Source organism: Emys orbicularis, chromosome 6 (genome assembly GCF_028017835.1).
Source record: "Emys orbicularis isolate rEmyOrb1 chromosome 6, rEmyOrb1.hap1, whole genome shotgun sequence".
NCBI classification, from domain to species: Eukaryota; Metazoa; Chordata; order Testudines; family Emydidae; genus Emys; species Emys orbicularis.
Window position 1 is genome coordinate 20404145 of NC_088688.1, and position 20304 is coordinate 20424448.

Sequence of the window (20304 nt, forward strand, 5' to 3'; positions counted from 1 at the left end):
TGGAAAAGGTAAATCTGTGTTTTAAAGGATTAACATCAGCTAGGAAAGTACATAAATTAAAACATCAGAGTGATGTGGCTCCCTTAAGGACTGTAGTTATTTGGATAAATTGTCAGTGGTAAAGAGTGCAACAAGTATGCTAGTGCTATTGATTTTCACCTTTGTATTTCCAAAACATTTTTCATTGACACATATTAATTGCTTGTTAAGTGCTAAAGAGTTTGATGGTCTAAATATTGAATCATATTATTAATTGGCCTTTTAGTTTTCCTTATCATTAAGCAATAGTGATTACATTAAAGGCACAAGGGTTTGCTTAAGTCGACATATCTTGTACATGATGTTCAGTAAGAAAATATTACAATAGATTCTTAATACACGACCTCTTGTAAAATGCAGTATATCTTACTTTCTATTGTCATATAAGCTACTGTACTTTCCCACCATCAATTATAGGGTGCATCTTCCTATTGTAATTCAAGTTATAATGTTAAACTCAGTTCTGAATAGGAAGATTATAATGTTGCCATTTAATGCCAAGTTTTAGCCTGATACTGCACAGAGGCACTCAGTGCAGAAACAAACAATAATTATACTGTGCATATTTTTCAGAAAATGGAAATGCACAACCATTTAAACTAATTCTAGTATTTTTATTGCACAATAATAGCAAAAAGATATTTTCAAAATTAAGTTGTATAGGCACTATACCAAATTTTTCAAACAGGTTTTCCTAAACTCAGGAAATAAATCTGTTTTTAACCACTAATGCCTTGAGCCTGAGTTTGATGTCAGTGGTAATCTCCCATTTACTTACATGGTGCTGGGTCAGGCCTTTAGTGGCCTGATTTTCAGAAGCGCTGATCATCTACAGCTCCCACTGAAGTCATTAAGATCTGTAGGTACTCCGGCACAGCACTTTTGAATATTGGTTTGGTTGCAACAGTTTAGGCATCCAAACTTGAAGATATTTCTTGGGGCTGCAACTTGGGAGCCATCATCAATACCATCCTCTCTTGCCCTGTATACTCAGGCTGTATATAAACCTTCCCACTTCCGTAATATTTCTAAAATATGTCCTTTTTTTTTTTGTCTAGATGGGCAAACTTTAATCCAGAATCTCTCACCTTATGTATTGTAACCGCTTCTCCAGGATTCCTGAACCATCACTTCATTCTGCCCATACAAAAGCAACTGCTAAGATCATCTTCCTTACAGGTTGCTTTGATCATACAGTAGAACCTCAGAGTTACAGACACGTCAGGAATGGAGGTTGTCCATAACTCTGAAATGTTCATAACTGTGAACAAAGTGCAGTTTGGGCTCCAGTTCCAAGCCAGATTCCAGCAGCTCCCTCCTCAGTGCCAGCAGCTTCCTTGCAGGCAGCATCTTTCCCTGAGTCAGACTGCAAGCTTGTCCCGCTCCCAGCCGGGGGAGGTGGGTGAAAACAGTGGGATGGGGGAGAGAGGCAGGGGTGAAAGCAGCGCAGACCCCAGTGCTGCTCCTGCTTTGCCAGCTGCCCTGGGCTGGCAGTCCCAGCGGCTTCACTCCTAGATGTAAGTGGGTGCCGTGTGGATGGGTTGGGGACAGGCAGCCCAGATGTGCCTGCCTTTAAGATGTAATACAGGCACAGTACAGGACAGTGTTTGCTTCTTTTTTTTTTTTTTGTCTCCACTGCTGCCTGATTGGTTACTTCCAGTTTCACATGGTGTCCAGTTGACCGGTCAGTCCATAACTCTGGTGTGTTCGTATCTTTGAGGTTCTACTGTATTAACTTTTTCTCTCACTGGCTGCCCTTGTTTCACTGAACCAAGTTCAAACTTCTTGTCCTACCTTTCAAGACCCTTCACAATTCTGCCCCTCTTTATTTGACTACTCTTGCCAGTTTCATCTCCTACAGTCTACCAACAATGCCAGTTTTGTCTGACCCTTTGTCAGCTTCTCATGCAAACATTTTCATGACTTCTTCCATCCTGTTCTTGAGTGTGGAATGTCCTCCCCTAACTGATCCATAATGCTATCATTCTATACTACAGATCTCTCCTTAAGAATAATTTAGCAGTGATGCCTATAAGAAATCAGTCAATTAATAACGATTTAAGTATTCATAATTATCAAGAAAAAATTGCAGTTGTGTATAGATATATTTAAAAACTGTATGTGTCTTTGCCAAGTATTTTTTATGTCACTTGCCTCCTCAGATTGTGAGATCTTCAGGTAGGGTGCAACATCGAGCACAAAGGAGCCCCAGTTCTGCTTAGAACTCTAGACACTGCCTTAATGTAAATATTAAGTAATACACCAGTTGTGAATTTGGCCCAAGTAAAGCTACACAAAAAGTATTTAGCTTTTAATTCAAGTGAAAGATAGTGCTACTGATTGAAATTTAAAATAATACTTATACATAGATTTCAAAGTGCTTTACAAAGATGAATAAGCATCGTGACCCCAAATGTACAGATGGGGAATCTGAGGTACAGAGAGTTGTGATTTGCTAAAGATCACACAGCAAGTCAGTGGCAGGAACAGGAGTAGAATCCAAGGCTCCTGACTCCGGGTCTTATGCACATAAAAATTGCATATAGGTTTTTGCTTTAGATAGAAGATGATGGATGTGATTGTAATGTTGAAGTCAATTGGAGTTTTGCCCAAGTTAGGAATCCAGACTAGGCCTTGGAAAGATCTTTGGTTGTATGGGTTTACATGAAATATATTTCATTACAACTGTTTGTGAATTGTATATCTACTGCTGTGCCGTTTACAGGTTATCGTTTTAAAGCAGTGTTTCTCAAACTGGGGTCTGTGGACCCGAGGGCACTTCAGGGGGGTCTGCCAGCCCTGTTCATCAACTCCTCCCCTTCCCTCCCTCAACCCCTCCCTCTCCCTCCCACCCTCCCAGTGCCTCCTGCATACCGCTGAAGAGCTGTTCCCTGGCGTGCAGGAGGCACTGGGAGGGTGGGGGAGGAGCAGGGATGGGGCATGCTCAGTGGAGGGGGTGGGGAGAGGAGGGGTGAGGCATTGGGGGAAGGGGTGGAGTGGGGGCGGCGCCTGGGGCTGACAGGGGAGCTTGGGGCTCCGCAAAAAAATTTAAATCAAAATGGGGGTCCTTCGGATGCTAAAGTTTGAGATCCGCTGGTTTAAAGTATATGTGAGAAAATGTTACGTGCCACTAGTGGTTGAGTATTACGACTTTTAAATAATTCCTTTACATTTCATCTGCTACAAAAGGTTTGAACTTTTAATTAACATTTTTTATGGCAGTGGTCCAAAAGATTTTAATTGCATGCTGCTAATTTAATCAAGTTTGGACATAAATGATTATGTCGATCAGTAGGAAAGGAACAGTGCTGCAAGCCTGTGCGTCCCAAGAGCTTTCCCATTTTCAGAAGGGCAAGTGATGCTAAAACATGCCAAGTATGTGCTTGGCTGGGAGATGTGTACTGTGGTTTTTGGCAGTCATAAGTCTTTTTACTTTTTAAACCTAAATACCTTTTTAAATATTAGAAACTTGAAATTCTAAAATAAAATCCTATGTATTTTAAGACTTAATTATGCATTTTCCATTATTTGTAGATTTTTCAGTATGAGCACTAAATTCACTAAAAATATAAAAGATGTTAAAAATATCAAATTCTGTTATTGTAAGGTAGTCAAGTAGAACAAAGTTCAGGCCATGCAAGAATTTCCATAATAAAAACAACTTAGTTTGACAGGTTAGTTTGCCCATAAAAGAATTATTACTCCCACTTAACAATAAACTCCCAAGTAAATATTTTAGACATGCAATTTAAAACTGATTTTTTTAACCTAAGTATTCTACTTTAAAAAGCAATTCAATTAAAGCCATATTTTGTTAGGATACCTGACAAATGGCTTTGATTTGATTTAAAAACTGCAAGTTGGCAAGAGATTTGTTTATAAAATGATTTAATTCAGTTTTATAGGCTGAGAGGTTATTAGCACAATGAAAAGAAATTGTCAAAATATTTAAAACAGAAACATTGACTAAAAGCACATGCCTAAGTTTACATTGACTCGAATGGTTTTGATGCTCTGTCTGGATATTTGATGGGTTTCAACGTTTTTGTAAAAAAGAATGTACATAACAGATTGTAGAGGCTTCAAATGATCTCTCGTGGTCTTTGGGACAATTAGATATGAAAATGGCCTAAATACACTAATTTACACAAAAATAGATTCCTTGTTGGGACTCTGGTATTGCTTTGCTGAATTTGAGAGAGAGGGGCCAGGGGAGGCTTTTTCTGACCAAAGTTTAGGAGATTTAGCACTTGGAGATGCCATGCTTATAAATAATAATAATAAATTATTAATACCTAGCTCATATAGTTCTTTTCATTCTTATAGAACCTTTTGTCCTGTCCTTGATCCTGCACCCCTTGAGCATCCAAAATGCTCAGTGATGTCACTGGGAGTTTTAAATGTGCAAGGAAAACAGGCTCAGATCAGGTCTAATGCAGCGGTGTCCACCCTGTGGCCCTTAAGGCTCTAAATTCTGGCCCCCAAAAACAATTGCGTTAAGAACATTTCAGTTGGTTACAAATTGAGAATGTGTTCCATTTGCCCACGCGCGCACACACTCCTTCCCTCCCCGATTCGGTCTCTGTTTTCCTGATTATTCTCCTCTCCTCTTGGTATGTGAATGAAGTGGAGGGGTAGGTTTCGAGCATTTCAGACTTTACTAAACTGCACTGTCCCCGGGCACCTTTCTCCCCCTGCAGAGGATCAAGGCTCATTGTGAGGGAAAGTAGTTAGGGGACAAGACTTGCCTGTAGAGAATGTGGATGATTTGTAACACCTGTCGAGAATAGTCTAGGTATACTTGTCCCTGCCTCAGCATAGGAGGCTGGATCAGATGACCTCTTGAAGATCCTTCCAGCCCTACATTTCTGTGATTCTATGATTTGATGGCTCTGAAATCAACCTATTTTGTATACTTGTGAGGATGAAGATTTTCCTTTGCAGTGACCTGCAAATACATTTTCATTTGCTGATGTCAGGAGATCTGCTGAGAAGTAGTGATTTCTAAAAATGTACCTGCGCCTTTTGGGTATTCAAGCAAGCACGTAGGTGTCAAAGCAAAACGTGTATTGTAATAGCAGGAATACCCATTTTGAGTGCAAATGGAGGTTTTTCTGTGTACAAAGTGGCATGCTGTCAAACTTTGCAGGCGTAGTTTCTGGGGCTTGTTTGAAAATTTAGTCTTGAGCATTTTTCTCATTTGTTATTGTAATTTTATCACATGTTCCTCCAAATAGCACCTTTCTTGTTTCACATAACAGAGAATTGAGTGTGCTTACTGTCTGTAAGCTTCAAAAATATTGATTGCTGTCATTGTAATGGTTATAATGAATTTTATGGTGACATTTCAAATTTAAATATATCATGTCATATGTTCTTTCCTTGAGTTACTGCTACCCTGGGATGATAAACACCGAGTGTAAAAATGTGTCATGTTAAGATTGTGCAAAGACTCTATCTGGTCGAGTAATTTAATTATTTCATTTTATTTTAAATTAATTTTTTTCTTCTGCATCCTCTGATTTACATTTGTTTAATTATGGTAGATAAACATAGAGTCCTATTTTATCTTATCTATGAAGCTTTTTGAGCCATATAAATTGTCAAAAGCCATTCATGGATACTGACTTCACAGTAGGTGGAGGAAAGGTCAGTTCTGCTACACAGAGGTCAAAGAAAGAAAAAACAACTGTGCACCAAGAGGAGATCTCATGCATATAACCTCCCAACATCTTACTGTGGGCCTCTCCGCTCCTGAAGTTCTATGGTCCCTTGAATTGCAGTGATAACTACCTCCAGCACCCCAAGATAGGAAGAAAAAAAATAAGCACCAGTCATGGTCAAAGGCATGGTTTGGTTTGGTTTTTAAAGAGTACCTGGCATTAAGGATCAGAGAGAAAGAGGTTAACTTCTAATCATGAAAGACGAGTGGGGGGCTCCTATTGGGATTACATGAGAATCATTTAACAACCCTCACCCTATTTGAGAAAAATTCTTGATTGCCTCTTCTCTCCCCAATGTCCCGTCCCATTTGCCATTTCTTCAAGTGAGAGAAAACTGCATATGGTGGTTCTTTTTTCTGTGGCTAACAGAAATGAAACCCAATGAGAGAGACTTCCCTCCCGCACACCGCCTTTGAAGGTGTATACCAGCTGGCAAAATGTCAGTCAACCTGTAAATAATCATTGTTAGGACAACAGGAAATGTATTCAGTATGCTATGGGACTCTCCAAAGGTCACAGCCCTGAACCTAATGTCCGCATATAATAATCAAGCAGGATGGAGTCTGTGATTGTAATACTGGAAATGGTGGTCCCTAATTTGCGATCATCTAGTTCCTAATTTGACATTACACAGCAACTGGAACCCCTGGCAATAGGCAGGAGACATCTTCACTGAATAGCTATGGGGATCCACATTATTTCTCTGGACTAGCTGCCACAAGAGGCTGCCGTATCCTTGATGGCACATATTTATGCAGGGGGGGAGAAAATGTTGGGGAGCTATGCAAAAATAATATCTGCAGATTCATTGGAATTTAGCAGTCTCCAAAGATATACAAAACATAGGTGAAAAATTCTCCGAGGTTTCAAACATAAGGCATGAGATTTGGAAGCTGGGTAACAAGGAAGAATCACTGATCATGTGACTATAAAGCTGTAGATGGGATGTCATTCCCTAACTGCCGGTTCCATTTTGACCACAAAACATAACAGGTATAGATATAATCACCTTCCCAGCAGATGAAGGTTGGCAAGTAAATGCTTGAAATTGTTCCACCAAAGGTTTCTGAACAGTCAGCTTCTGAATCTCATGCCTGACATTTTAAACCAAGAGTTTAGCACTATTCGTACAAATAACCAAGAGAAGAATAATTCCCTTTTCTTCTAGTTAAGGTCGTAATTTTGCAAGTCTGAACCTTTTTCTACTATTCTATCAGAACATTTCTTCAGAATCCCTGAAAATGGACAATGTTCTCGTACGTGTATGCAAAACCACCAGAATTGGCATAATTGTTAACAGTCTCAGCAGAGAAAGCAAGGATGGCATGGAGACTTTATTACTGTTGTACCTAGTTTAGGGCTGATGTACAACGGAGTAGCATGGGGAAGCTTCAGCTCCTGCTGTACCTGTTCTGAGAACACACAGAGAGAGGCCGCCTGCCTCCCAGTGCTACCTTACCCTATCACTAAATTCACTCTCATTTATGAAATAATGAAATTATATTTGGTTTTCAGTTTGCCAAACTATGATCTCTTCACTATACTTCGTTTTAACTGACAATTATGACCTATATTTATAAGTCATTTCTATAGATACACACACAGGTAGCTTTGTGTTCAGTTTTTGTCTGTGTGGCACCGTAATGGTGCTGAGTAATTAATCTTCTAAACTACATTTTTTCCTCTTTATTAGACTATCCATGGCCATAAAGGGCCAATAACTGCTGTGGCTTTTGCTCCTGATGGACGGTACCTTGCCACTTATTCCAACACAGACAGTCACATCTCCTTTTGGCAGGTAAGAATAGACACAAAAGGCAAAGATATATATGCGATGCTAGTATTGTAAATGGGGTTGAGTTTTGGCATTTGTAGTCAACTTTTTGGGTCTTCTTTAAAAATGTTATTCACTACTAGTGTAACCTCTGACAAAGGAAAAAAATGTATCATTATAGCTGAAATAACAAGCATTCCAAAAATCAGGAAATTCCAAAACTTAAAGCTGAAGCCACAACATCAGTGCTGTCATTTTGGACAATCTGTATACAGAGCTATATCTCCCCACTGATTTTTCTCTTGCTTCCCCTTAGTTTATTGCCCCACTAGTTCTTTTTCACATGCTATCTGTGATGCTCTCACACAGGCATGCTGATAAAGGGTAAAATTTTCAAAAGTGACATAGGCCCTTAGGAATTTAAGTACCATTGAAAATCAATGGAATTTAGGCTCCTGAGTGCCTAAATCACTTAAACATTAGACTTAGGCTCCTTAGTTACTTAGGGTAACATTTTGACAAATTTCTCCACTCATGTTATCTGTATAAATAGATTATAACTTGTATAAATATATATGTTGAATAAAAATATATGTATTAACAGATAAGCCCCTTGCAGTATGGACCTCTGTCTATCTTAGGTGCTATATATTGCCCATTACTGTAGTATTATCTGAGCATCTCACAATTTTTTATATATATATATATAATATATATCCTCACAACACACCTGTGAAAGAGGGAAGTACTATTATTCCCATTTACAAATGGAGAACTGAGGCACAGAGAGACCACACAACTTTACGAAGGAAATAGGAAGGTTGTGGCATGGCATTGAATTGAACCTGGATCCTTGAGTTCCAGGAAGCTAACACCCTATCCATTAGACCACCCTCCTCTGTTTGCATTTTATATCTGTGATGATGTCTGATTACCAATGCTCCTACATAAATAATAGTATATACCTTTGTATTACTATTTTTAAATGTAAGGTGAGTATTACAGTAACTCCTCACTTAAAGTTGTCCCCATTAACGTTGTTTCGTTGTTAGGTTGCTGATCAATTAGAGAACATGCTTGTTTAAAGTTGAGCAATGCTCCCTTATAACATTGTTTGGCAGCCGCCTGCTTTGTGCACTGCTTGCAGAAAGAGCAGCCTGTTGGAGCTAGCTGGTGGGGGCTTGGAACCAGGGTGGACCGAAAGCCCCCTTATCAGCTCCCCTAAGTTCCCTGTGCGGCAGCCACCCAGCAGGCTATCAATTGCCATGCAGTTCAGCTGTCCCTCCCCCACTGCTGTGTGCTGCACCTGCCCTCTGCCTTGGAGCTGCTCCCGGGAACCACCTACTTGCTGTGCAAGGGGGAAGGAGGGGTGCTAATGTCAGGGTGTCCCCCTCCCGCCGGTCCTTTACCCCATCTCCACAGAGCGGGGGGGCGGGGGGGAACAACACAACAGGGCTCAGGATGGAGGGAGCTTGCTGGCAGCAGCTGCTGTCTCAACTTGCTGATCTACTTAAAAAGGCAATGTACTTAAAGTACGGTCAGCGTACTTAAAGGGGCAATGCACGTCTGTCTCTCTCACACACAGGGTGTGTGTCTCTGTCTCTCTCTCTCTGCCATGCTGTCTCCCCCTCCCTCCATTCGTGCTGCCTTGTAGAGTGTGAGGCTACATTAACAATAATGTGTTAACCCTTGAGGGCTCAGCTGATGCTAGTTCATCATTTAGCAGTAAGGCATTCCCTGGGAAATATCCCACCCTCTGACTCCACCACCTCAACCAAGCTTCACAATCATCATTGCTGTGTACAGTATTAAATTGTTTGTTTAAAACTTGTACTGTGTATATGTATGTGTGTGTGTGTATATATATAGTCTTTTGTCTGGCAAAAAAAAATTCCCTGGAACTTAACCCCCCAATTTACATTAATTCTTATGGGGAAATTGGATTCACTTAACATTGTTTCACTTAGGCCTGGTCTACACTAGGCGTTTGTCGAATTTAGCGCTGTTACATCGAATTAACCCTGCACCCGTCCACACCACGAGGCTATTTAGTTCGACATAGAGGTCTCTTAAATTCGACTTCCGTATTCCTCCCCAACGAGGGGAGTAGCGCTAAATTCGACATGGCCATATCGAATTAGGCTTGGTGTGGATGGAAATCGACGCTAATAGCTCCGGGAGCTATCCCACAGTGCACCACTCTGTTGACGCTCTGGACAGCAGTCCGAGCTCGGATGCTCTGACCAGCCACACAGGAAAAGCCCTGGGAAAATTTGAATTCCTTTTCCTGTCTGGGCAGTTTGAATCTCATTTCCTGTTTGGACATCATGGCGAGCTCAGCAGCACTGGCAACGATGCAGAGCTCTCCAGCAGAGATGGCCGTGCAATCCCAGAATAGAAAGAGGGCCCCAGCATGGACTGATCGGGAAGTCTTGGATCTGATCGCTGTGTGGGGCGATGAGTCCGTGCTTTCCGAGCTGCGCTCCAAAAGACAGAATGCAAAGATCTATGAGAAGATCTCTAAAGCCATGGCAGAGAGAGGATACAGCCGGGATGCAACGCAGTGCCGCGTGAAAATCAAGGAGCTGAGACAAGGCTACCAGAAGACCAAAGAGGCAAACGGACGCTCCGGATCCCAGCCCCACACATCCCGTTTCTACGAGGCACTGCATTCCATCCTAGGTGCGGCCGCCACCACTACCCCACCAGTGACCGTGGACTCTGAGGATGGGATATTGTCCACGGCCGGTTCCTCGGACATGTTAGCGGACGGGGAAGATGAGGAAGGAGATGAGGAGGACGAGGCAGTCGACAGCGCTTACCAAGCTGATTTCCCCGACAGCCAGGATCTCTTCATCACCCTTACAGAGATCCCCTACCAACCATCCCCAGCATTTAACCCGGACACAGATTCAGGGGAAGGATCAAGCAGTAAGTGTTTTAAACATCTAAACATTTATTTTTAACAGAACTGGAATATTAACAATAAGAACAATGTGTTTTTCATGATTTGTTTGCCCTAGGCGCTTAACTATTCAGTCCCAACTATTTAAAAAAAAATCTAACAGTGTCCGGTTGTGCATGATTCTGCTGCCCAAGCCGCTCCACTCTTTAGTCCCTGCCAGTGCAGCTATATTAAAATGCGGTCTATATGTCCGGGGATAGAGCTGAAATCCTCCAGGGACATCTCGAGGAAGCTCTCCTGGAGGTAATTGGAAAGCCTGTTCATCAGGTTCCTGGGGAGAGCGGCCTTATTGGGTCCTCCGAAGTAGGAGACGTTTCCGCGCCAGGAGATCCTCAAGTACTCCAGGATCATAGCCTTGCACAGCATGGCGGCATACGGCCCTGGTCTTTGCAGGCTTTCCCGAAGCATCCTTTCTTTATCGCTGTCTGAGATCCTCATGATTGTGATGTCGCTCATGATGACCTGCTTTGAATTAGGTAGGGGACTGTTAGTATTGGGACTGCTTGCCCGTTCCTTTACAGAACTGTAACCGCCGGTTTACAGCCACGCGGTGGAGGCGGGAGAGGGGCAGCATACAGGGATCTTTCCCTGGGACAGCCGCGAGGGGGTGGGACGGGGCAGAGTTCATGCTTGGCCGATTGCTGGCAGCAGAGACTGGCATTGCTTTCAATGTGAAAGGAGGCCAGTGCTACTATTAAAGTTTTAAGCAGCCACAAGTCTACGGCTTACCATGTCTGCCTGCTACAGAAATTCCGGTGTCCTGCCCCGCTTCCCAGATCGGCAGTGCAAGACCCCAGGCACTGAAGGCGAGGTCCGAAAATTCGACCTTGTCCTGAGTGCGCATGTGATAGGTGCAGTGCATGGTCTTGTTCACAGAGAAAGACTATGTTCTTTGTTCACAACTACATTTATCTTTCGGAGGAATTCACTACCTTTTTCTCATTCCCACAGCTACATCTGCGACTGTCTCCCAACCCAGCCTGGCATCACACTCCCAGAGGCTAGCGCACATTAGGCGGAGGAAGAAGAAGACGCGAGAGGACATGTTCTCAGAACTAATGGGCTGCTCCCGAGCCCAGGCAGCACAGCAGAACCAGTGGAGGGAGAATTTGTCCCAAATGCACCGGACACACATGGAACGTGAGGAGAGGTGGCGGCAGGAAGACCAGCAGGCGACTCAAACGCTGCTTGGACTTATGAGGGAGCAAACGGACACGCTCCGGCGCCTTGTTGATGTTCTGCAGGAACGGAGGCAGGAGGACAGAGCCCCGCTGCAGTCTATCAGTAACCGCCCTCCCCCGCCACCAAGTCCCATACCCTCCTCGCCCAAAGTCCAAAGAAGGAGGGGCGGCAGAGTCCGTGAAAACTCTCACTCCACCCCTGCAGACTGCTCAAGCACCAGAAGGCTGTCATTCCCCAAAGTTTGAAAAGTCCTTTCCTTCCCGCCTCACCCAAGCCCCCGTCCAAGTTTCACCCCCCAGTTTCATGTGTGGTTGTTAATAAAAAATACGTTTCTGTTCATTACTGTTTCCATCATGTTCTTTTGGAGGAGAGTCTGTCTGAAGGGGGGGAAGGAGCTTGGTAATTGGATAGGACAGTCACCTTTAGCAGGGTACAGAGGCGGGGGCAGGTCCAGCAGGAGGGCACATACACAGTGCAGTGACTAGTTACCCTGGTCATTCTGGGAGGTGGTTTTCATGTTATGTGGGGGGCGGGGGGTTGCTCTGTGACTTTGTGGCGGGGGAGGGCAGTTACAGATCTTATGCAGCGGTCCTTTTCCTGGATCACAGAGCCACGCAGCAGGGGATCTGTAACCCTCCTCCCCCTGCCATAAAGTCACATAGCCCCCACATACACGCAGTCCCGCTCAGGAGGGCTGGCAGGCTCCGTTGAAACAACCAGTCCACCACTGCGAATCCTGTCATTCCTGGAGTTTAGAAGCATCATTTGCATCAGTACACTACACCCGCTCCCCACCACAGTCTGCGTCCCAGGTTTAAAACATTCCCGCGAAAACAGTAATAAAGACAACGGTGTTCATTAAGAAAATAAAACTGATTTTATTTTTTTGGAAGGGGGTGAAGGGGGTATGTAACTGGAGAGGATAGTCAACATTAACTGGGTAAAGAAATGGGGGCAGGTTCAGCTTCTCTGTACACAAATTGAAAAGTCACTGGTAACCGTGCTCACTCTGGAACCTAGCTTTCAAAGCCTCCCGGATGCACAGCGCGTCCCGCTGGGCTCTTCTAATCGCCCAGCTGTCTGGCTGGGCGTAATCAGAAGCCAGGCTATTTGCCTCAACCTCCCACCCCGCCATAAAGGTCTCCCCCTTGCTCTCACAGAGATTGTGGAGCACACAGCAAGCTGCTATAACAATGGGGATATTGGTTTCGCTGAGATCAGAGCGAGTCAGTAAGCTTCTCCATCTCCCCTTGAGACGGCCAAAAGCACACTCCACCACCATTCTGCACTTGCTCAGCCGGTAGTTGAACAGTTCTTTTTCAGTGTCCAGGGCGCCAGTATAGGGCTTCATGAGCCAGGGCATTAGCGGGTAGGCTGGGTCCCCAAGGATCACTGTAGGCATCTCCACATCCCCAAGAGTTATTTTGTGGTCCGGGAAGTAAATACCTTCCTGCAGCCGTCTAAACAGACCAGAGTTCCTGAAGACGCGAGCGTCATGAACCTTGCCCGGCCATCCGACGTTGATGTTGGTAAAACGTCCCCTGTGGTCCACCAGTGCTTGCAGCACCATTGAAAAGTAGCCCTTTCGGTTGATGTACTGGCTGGCCTGGTGGTCCGGTCCCAGGATAGGGATGTGAGTTCCATCTATAGCCCCACCGCAGTTTGGGAATCCCATCGCGGCGAAGCCATCTATGATGACCTTCACGTTTCCCAGGGTCACTACCTTTGAGAGCAGTACCTTAACGATTGCGTTGGCTACTTGCATCACAACAACCCCCACGGTAGATTTGCCCACGCCAAAGTGGTTCGCGACTGACCGATAGCTGTCTGGCGTTGCAAGCTTCCAGAGGGCTATGGCCACTCGCTTCTGGACAGTCAGGGCTGCTCGCATCCGGGTGTCATTGCGCTTCAGGGCAGGGGACAGCAACTCACAAAGTTCAAGGAAAGTCCCCTTCCGCATGCGAAAGTTTCGCAGCCACTGGGATTCATCCCAGACCTGCAGCACTATGCGGTCCCACCAGTCCGTGCTTGTTTCCCGTGCCCAGAATCGCCGTTCTACAACATCCACATGACCCATTGTCACCGTGATGTCCTCGGCGCTGGGTCCCGTGCTTTCTGACAGGCCTGTGCTACTCTCAGACTTCAGGCCCTCACCGCGGTGCCGTAGCCTCCTCGCCTGGTTTATCTGCATCTGCCTCTGGTAAAGGTGGATGATAAGCTGCGAGGCGTTGACAACGGCCACAACTGCAGCGATGGTCGCAGCAGGATCCATGCTCGCAGTGCTGTGGCGTCCGTGCTGTCACTGACCAGAAAAGTGCGCGAACTGATTTCCCGCCGGCGCTTTCAGGGAGGGAGGGAGGGCGGTAGTGACGGACGGATGACGACAATTACCCAAAAGCACCCTCGACACATTTTTTTTACCCAAAAGGCATTGGCGGCTCGACCCAGAATTCCAATGGGCAGCGGGGACTGCGGGAACTGTGGGTTAGCTGCCCACAGTGCACCGCTTCCAATGTCGACGCTTTTCCCGTTAGTGTGGACTCACAAAGTCGAATTACTGTCCTTAGTGTGGACACACACGTTCGACTTTGCAATATCGATTCCACATATTCGATTTAAGTGAAATCGAACTACCCTCGTAGTGTAGACATACCCTTAAAGTAGCATTTTTCAGGAACATAACTACAACGTTAAGCGAGGCGTTACTGTACTGTGTTTTTTGCTGTTCATATGCACACTAAAAATGTGTAACCTCTAGGTAACTCAAGAACATTCGTAAGTTTGGAACTTTATGGACTAATACTATATTCTTAATAAAATACCCATACTTTTATAGCTTGTATTGATGTCTTGTAGATGTAAGGGTACATTGATGGTTGACCAAATAAGAGCCTGCACTTAGTGACTAGGCCCTCTAAGCATGTGTTTCGGGTTTTTTGTTTGTTTGTTTTTATTTCCTTTAAATTAATTTTTATGCTAAGGCTTGAGAATTTGATCTCACTATTTTAATCAAAATTCTTATTATTGTTAATATATATTTATATTATATAGTGCCAAAAGTGAGCTGTGCACTTTATAAAAAGCAGGATGACCACATCCCTACCCTTTCGAGTTTAAATTAATAGTTTGAACAATCTGTTTCTTTCTTATGTTTTTTTTATCCTGAAAAGGGCACATGAACAGATCCCTATGCAAAGTTGAGCCTTATATCTTGAGACTTTTTTTTTTTTCCTTAGAAGACTTTGCAGTTGGGCTAGGTGATGGGGTAGATTTGGGTTGCTCTATCCCTTTTTTCCCTCTGGAGCTAAGAGTTCAAATTCTATTTCAGGTCACCAGTATGAAGGATTTTAGTAGTTGCAGTTTAGTTCCCCTTTGATCATAGCAAAACATCAGCACTCAGTTTAGCGTGATTGGCAGAACCCAAGAGACAACAGGAAGGAAATAGCAAGTCAGGGTAAAGGTTTGTTGGTAAAGCTGGATGGGGAAATGTGTACAGCACTACCCTCATTTATGCATAACCTGTCCCTAGCTTTCTTGTGCAATCAATTCATATGTAATTCTAAAAGAAAAAGATATTGGCATTAATGTATTGAGGTATTAATTGCTTTACATTTAGTTTCCATTCATATTTTTAAGAAATTAACAATCACCTGTACCTTACATATCAATAAGAGTTTTAAAACGTATGCATTTAAATAAGAAAACCAACTCAAATGGCCAAAGGATGTAAAAGTGTTTTTAAATTATAAACTTAAATAACAGTTCTGAAAAACAGTGGGCTTGATCCTGCAGTTCATGCAGGCAAAATACCCATCGAAGACAGTGGGAGTTTTGCCAGCAGTAAGACTAAAAGACTGGACCCAGTATGCCTGCAGATGTTAGTTAATGTTTTTTTTAATTTTCCGTATGTCATTCAGTAATACGGTACATGCCATAAAATGTACTGAATTATTATCCATCATATATTGTGCTTTCTGAAATAGTGAATAAGAACAGTAAAAATGTTCAACCATCAGTACATATACTTAGTTTAACTACCTGGGAAAGCAATCAGGCTTATTGATTTTGATCTTTTACATAGAATCATAGAAAAGGGACCTCACTTAAAAAAAACCCTTCATATTCAGGTACAGGTTTAAAAATGTGAATTGCCAGATTTTACTGTGTGTAAATCCATCCATGTTAAACTGGCTTTTACATAAAGAGTTAAATGTACCTATGCATTTAGTTTTAAAATGTGACCTCGTGCACTAGTGATTTTTTTCCCCTCTGTGTTCTATTCGGCACTATTATTAATGCAGGAAAATCAGTAACATTAGTCATCTTAAAAGGGTTATTACTCAAGATGATTTAAATTGTGAAAATGTCAGTGGTGCTTGCATGCTCCCTGCTAGAGATGCCATGATTTACACTCTCTGACACCATTCTGCTGCTGAGAAGGACTAGAAAAAGTAATGGCTTATATTTTGTACTGATCAGAATTCAGAACATGGTGTCAGCAATAACACATCTTAAATGTCCTAAGATTTGCCCAGGTTTCATGTGCCCAGTCCTAGGTATCGAGCTGGACCATCATCTACCTATTGTATAGAAATCCGGTTTAGATATAGATATAGGGTTTCTAAACCTTTTATCATTTTTGTTGCTCTCCTCCAATTTATTCATCTCTTTCCTAAAGTGTGGTGCCAGAATTGGACACAGTACTCCAGTCCAGGCCTCACCAGTGTCAAATAGAGCAGGACAGTTACATCCCATGTCTTACATATGACACTCCTGATAATACATCCCAGAATAATAATAGCCTTTTTTGCAGCTGCATCACATTGACTCATGTTCAGATTGTAATCCACTATAATTCCCAGATCCTTTTCAGCAGTACTACCACCTAGCCAGCTAGTCCCCATTCTGTAGTTGTGCATTTGATTTTTCCTTCCTAAGTGAAGTACTTTGCACTTATCTTTACTGAATGTCATCTTGTTGATTTCAGACAACTCTCTCATTCTCTAATTTGTCAAGGTTGTTTTGAATTCTAATCCTGGCCTCTAAGTACTTGTGATCCCTCCCGGCTTGGGGTCATCCACAAATTGTATAAGAACATGAGGGGGGAGGGATAGCTCAGTGGTCTGAGCAATGGTCTGCTAAACCCAGGGTTGTGAGTTCAATCCTTGAGGGGGCCATTTAGGGATTTGAGGCAAAAATCTGTCTGGGGATTGGTCCTGCTTTGAGCAGGGGGTTGGACTAGATGACCTCCTGAGGTCCCTTCCAACCCTGATATTCTTTGATTTTCCACTCCATTATCCAAGTCATTAATGAAAATATTGACTAGTACTGGACCCAGGACTGACCCCTGTGGGACCCCATTAGAGATATGCTCTCCCTGTTTGACAGCAAACCATTGATAACTACTCTTTGAGTACAGTCTTTCAACCGCCTGTGCACCCACCTTATTAGTAATTTCATCTAGACCACACTTCCCTAGTTTGCTTATGAGAATGTTATGTGGGACTGTGTCAAAAGCCTTATGAAAGTCAAAATATATCACATCTACTACTTCCCTCCTAACACTATCAAAGAAGAAAATTAGATTGGTTCAGCAGGATTTGTTCTTGACAAATCCATGTTGACTATTTCCTATAACCATGTTATCCTATAGATGTTTACAAATTGTTCCAGTATTTTTCCCACTAACTAAGTTAGGTTTACTGGTCTGTAATTCCTTGGGCCCTCTTTGTTCCCCTTTTTAAAGATGGGTGTATTATGTTTGCCCTTCTCCAGTCCTCTGGAAATTCACCTGTCCTCCATGAGTTCTGTTATGGCATTGGGACCACTCTTGTTCTGTCATGCAGATATACTCCAGCATCCAAAAGGTCTTTTCCAGCTCTAATTTTTGTGATTTTAACATGATTAAATATATATTCCGGCAGAAATATAACAGTTATAATTTTTGATTACTTATTGCAGTTCTGAAATGATATTGTATTAAATGAATATGAAGAAGTTGTAGATGATACTTTTTAATATGTTAAGTGATAGACTTCATTATAGGTTTAAGCTAATATGTTGGTTCAGATCTCACTATTTAATTTGAAGTAGATAGAATTAAAGGAAAATGGAAATTTTAAAAAGGCAAATGGTGAGACTGAAATTAATTTTTTACCACTAATTCTGTTTCTAAACTTTGCTGAGTTTCCATGCCTTGCAAAAGATTGTAACTTACAAAAACCAGAAACTTGGCTGTATTTTATTTCTCCATTTAGTCCAATTTAAAAAAAAAATCATTTTCATCATGTCTTGCAGGTAAAAAAGGGAGGAGAACTTTTTTAAAATATGGTGTGACAGGGTTGGGACTCACCACCTGGCGCCTCCTTCTGGTTGTCTCGGGAATTAGCTCTGTCCAGTGGAGCGCCCCCTCCTGGTGGTGTCCCGTCCGTCGTCTCGCCCTCGGTGGGCGTGGGCGTGTCCAGACCCGCGTTGCTCCCAAGCTCGCGGCGTCCTCTTACAGCCACTGCCCTCCGGCTGTGCCCCTTAGTCCATCCTCGCCCCGTTCCGGGGGGGGATCAATCAGCTGCCTCTCTGCATCATGGCTGATGTGGCCAGCTGCACCCTCAAAGTCACTCCCTTCTTGGCAGGGGGTTGGTGCAGCTCTAGATGGCCGCTCCGGCGGCCGGATGCAAGGCAAGGGGGAAAGGGGGGGGACCCAGGCTCACCCACTACTCTGGGTCCCAACCCAGGGACCCTCTAGTGGCAGCCATCCTGCCCTCCTTCTCTCCCTCCATCTGTCCACGTCCCTGGGCCGCTTCCCCTTTGGCCCCTCGCACCGGCTAGGCCCTTCCCTTCCCTTCCCTTCAGGGTCTGCAGCCTGACAGACTCCGGGCTGGAGTTACCCTCTGCTCCCCCGGGCCTGCCCAGCACTGCGCTGTCCCGGGTGCTAGTCTCCCAGCCTGGAGACAGACCTTTCCCCTGTCAAAGGCCTGGGACAGACTGCCTGCTCCTGTCCTGAGCAGCCTTCTTATAGGGCTGAGCCTGGCCCTGATTGGCTCCCTCCAATCTGGGCCCTGATTGGCTCCCTATAAGGTCTTCCCTGATTGGCTCCCTGTCTGCGCAGGCCCACTGGCCTGCTGCAGCCCAAATTCAAGGAGTGGGGCAGCCACCCCACTACATATGGCTATAAAAGTGGCGTTTAAGATAATGTAAAGTCTACAGATCTATAGGAAAAAGGAAAGCAGTAAAATATGCACTACTAAATTTAGCACAACTAGTTTCATTTTGCAGAGTTGTGTATAGAGTTAATTAAGCATTTGCAAGCATTTGCAAACATACTGCTTAGATTCTCAGCATCTCTTTAGTTTAAGAAACAGTGTTTTTCGGTGGACTAAATAAAATTTTAATTGAAGGTCATTAGAGAGGGCAGCCATGTTGCTGGTACTGGCAGGTATTATTAAAAGTTTTCTGTAAATACCAAAGAGAAAAGGCTTTGTTTCACATTAAATTATTCTTCACAAGAAACCCTTTGATTTCAGTGTTGACTCTCTCTTTTTCTATTACTGCAGATGAACACCTCTCTTTTGGGAAGTATTGGAATGCTGAATTCTGCACCTCAGCTCCGCTGTATTAAAACATACCAGGTGCCTCCTGTCCAGCCTGCCTCACCAGGTTCACACAATGCACTCAAATTGGCACGGCTGATCTGGACTTCCAATCGCAATGTTATTCTTATGGCGCATGATGGCAAAGAACATCGATTTATGGTCTAGAGTCTGGCTCTCTATTGCTAGAAATACATTTTTTGTTGTAAAATTCCCTGTAATTCTCTCTTTCTCTGTTCTTTTGTAACACTGGATTACCCACACCAGTGCCTATATAAATCATCCAGTGGGACCAGCCAGACTGCAACATTTCTGCATGGTTCCCTAGAGCAGAATCTTGCTTGTGCCAGCTATTGATTCAGAGGTATGCCCACCAGCTGAACCAAGTGTGGTTATTCTATCATCATGTAGTTTTTCCTTGCCGTTGATAGGAGGAACGAAGATGGCTATTGGGAATGCTCTTGTTGCTTGGTGCAACAGAAGCTGAAAAAAATCAATAACACTGAGGTTGCACTCCTTGACTAGATCAGCCTTTTCAGGAATCATACCCCAATCTCTGAAGTTGGGCTGAATCAAGTCACTTTTACATTTTAGATTGAAGTAATGCAGAGCAGTCCTAATTATAAATATTATTTTCCTTTTGAAGTTCTTAAAGAATCTTACTGTTTACCAAAAAGGTTCCATGTTTACATGTACTTTCTTCTAGTGACTATGGGGTGATCATTGGGTGAGGAGTCATAGGCTTTAGCAGTTAGCTTCTTGGGGATAACTGGCATGGGATTCATGAGAAAGTATATGAGGAATTAGGTTTTCAGGACAAGAGTAGCCTGTGTTCTCATTTTGAAGAAGCATATTCCTCATATAGAGTTTAAATTCTTGATTGAATTGGAAGTTATGGCATACTAGGTCATTGTTTTTGTGACCTGGAAGAAAGAATTGAGCAGTCCACATGTAAATACCAAGAATCTCTTAAAGAGGGGAAAAGGAAACTTGAAAAAAAGAATACTTATGCACAAAGGTGTGTTTTTTCTGTAT

At 43.3% G+C, this 20304-nt stretch overlaps 1 protein-coding gene across 2 annotated transcripts in view; it reads left to right on the plus strand.

Moving 5' to 3' along the window:
• WDR7 (WD repeat domain 7) overlaps positions 1-19437 on the plus strand; it is a 329543-nt gene extending 310106 nt beyond the window's left edge. For both annotated transcript variants that reach the window (XM_065406020.1, XM_065406019.1), the window contains 2 exons: positions 7456-7560; positions 19234-19437. In XM_065406020.1, the coding sequence (XP_065262092.1) occupies positions 7456-7560; positions 19234-19437 (309 nt within the window). The remainder of the gene's footprint in view (positions 1-7455; positions 7561-19233) is intronic.
• Positions 19438-20304: the final 867 nt, after the last annotated feature.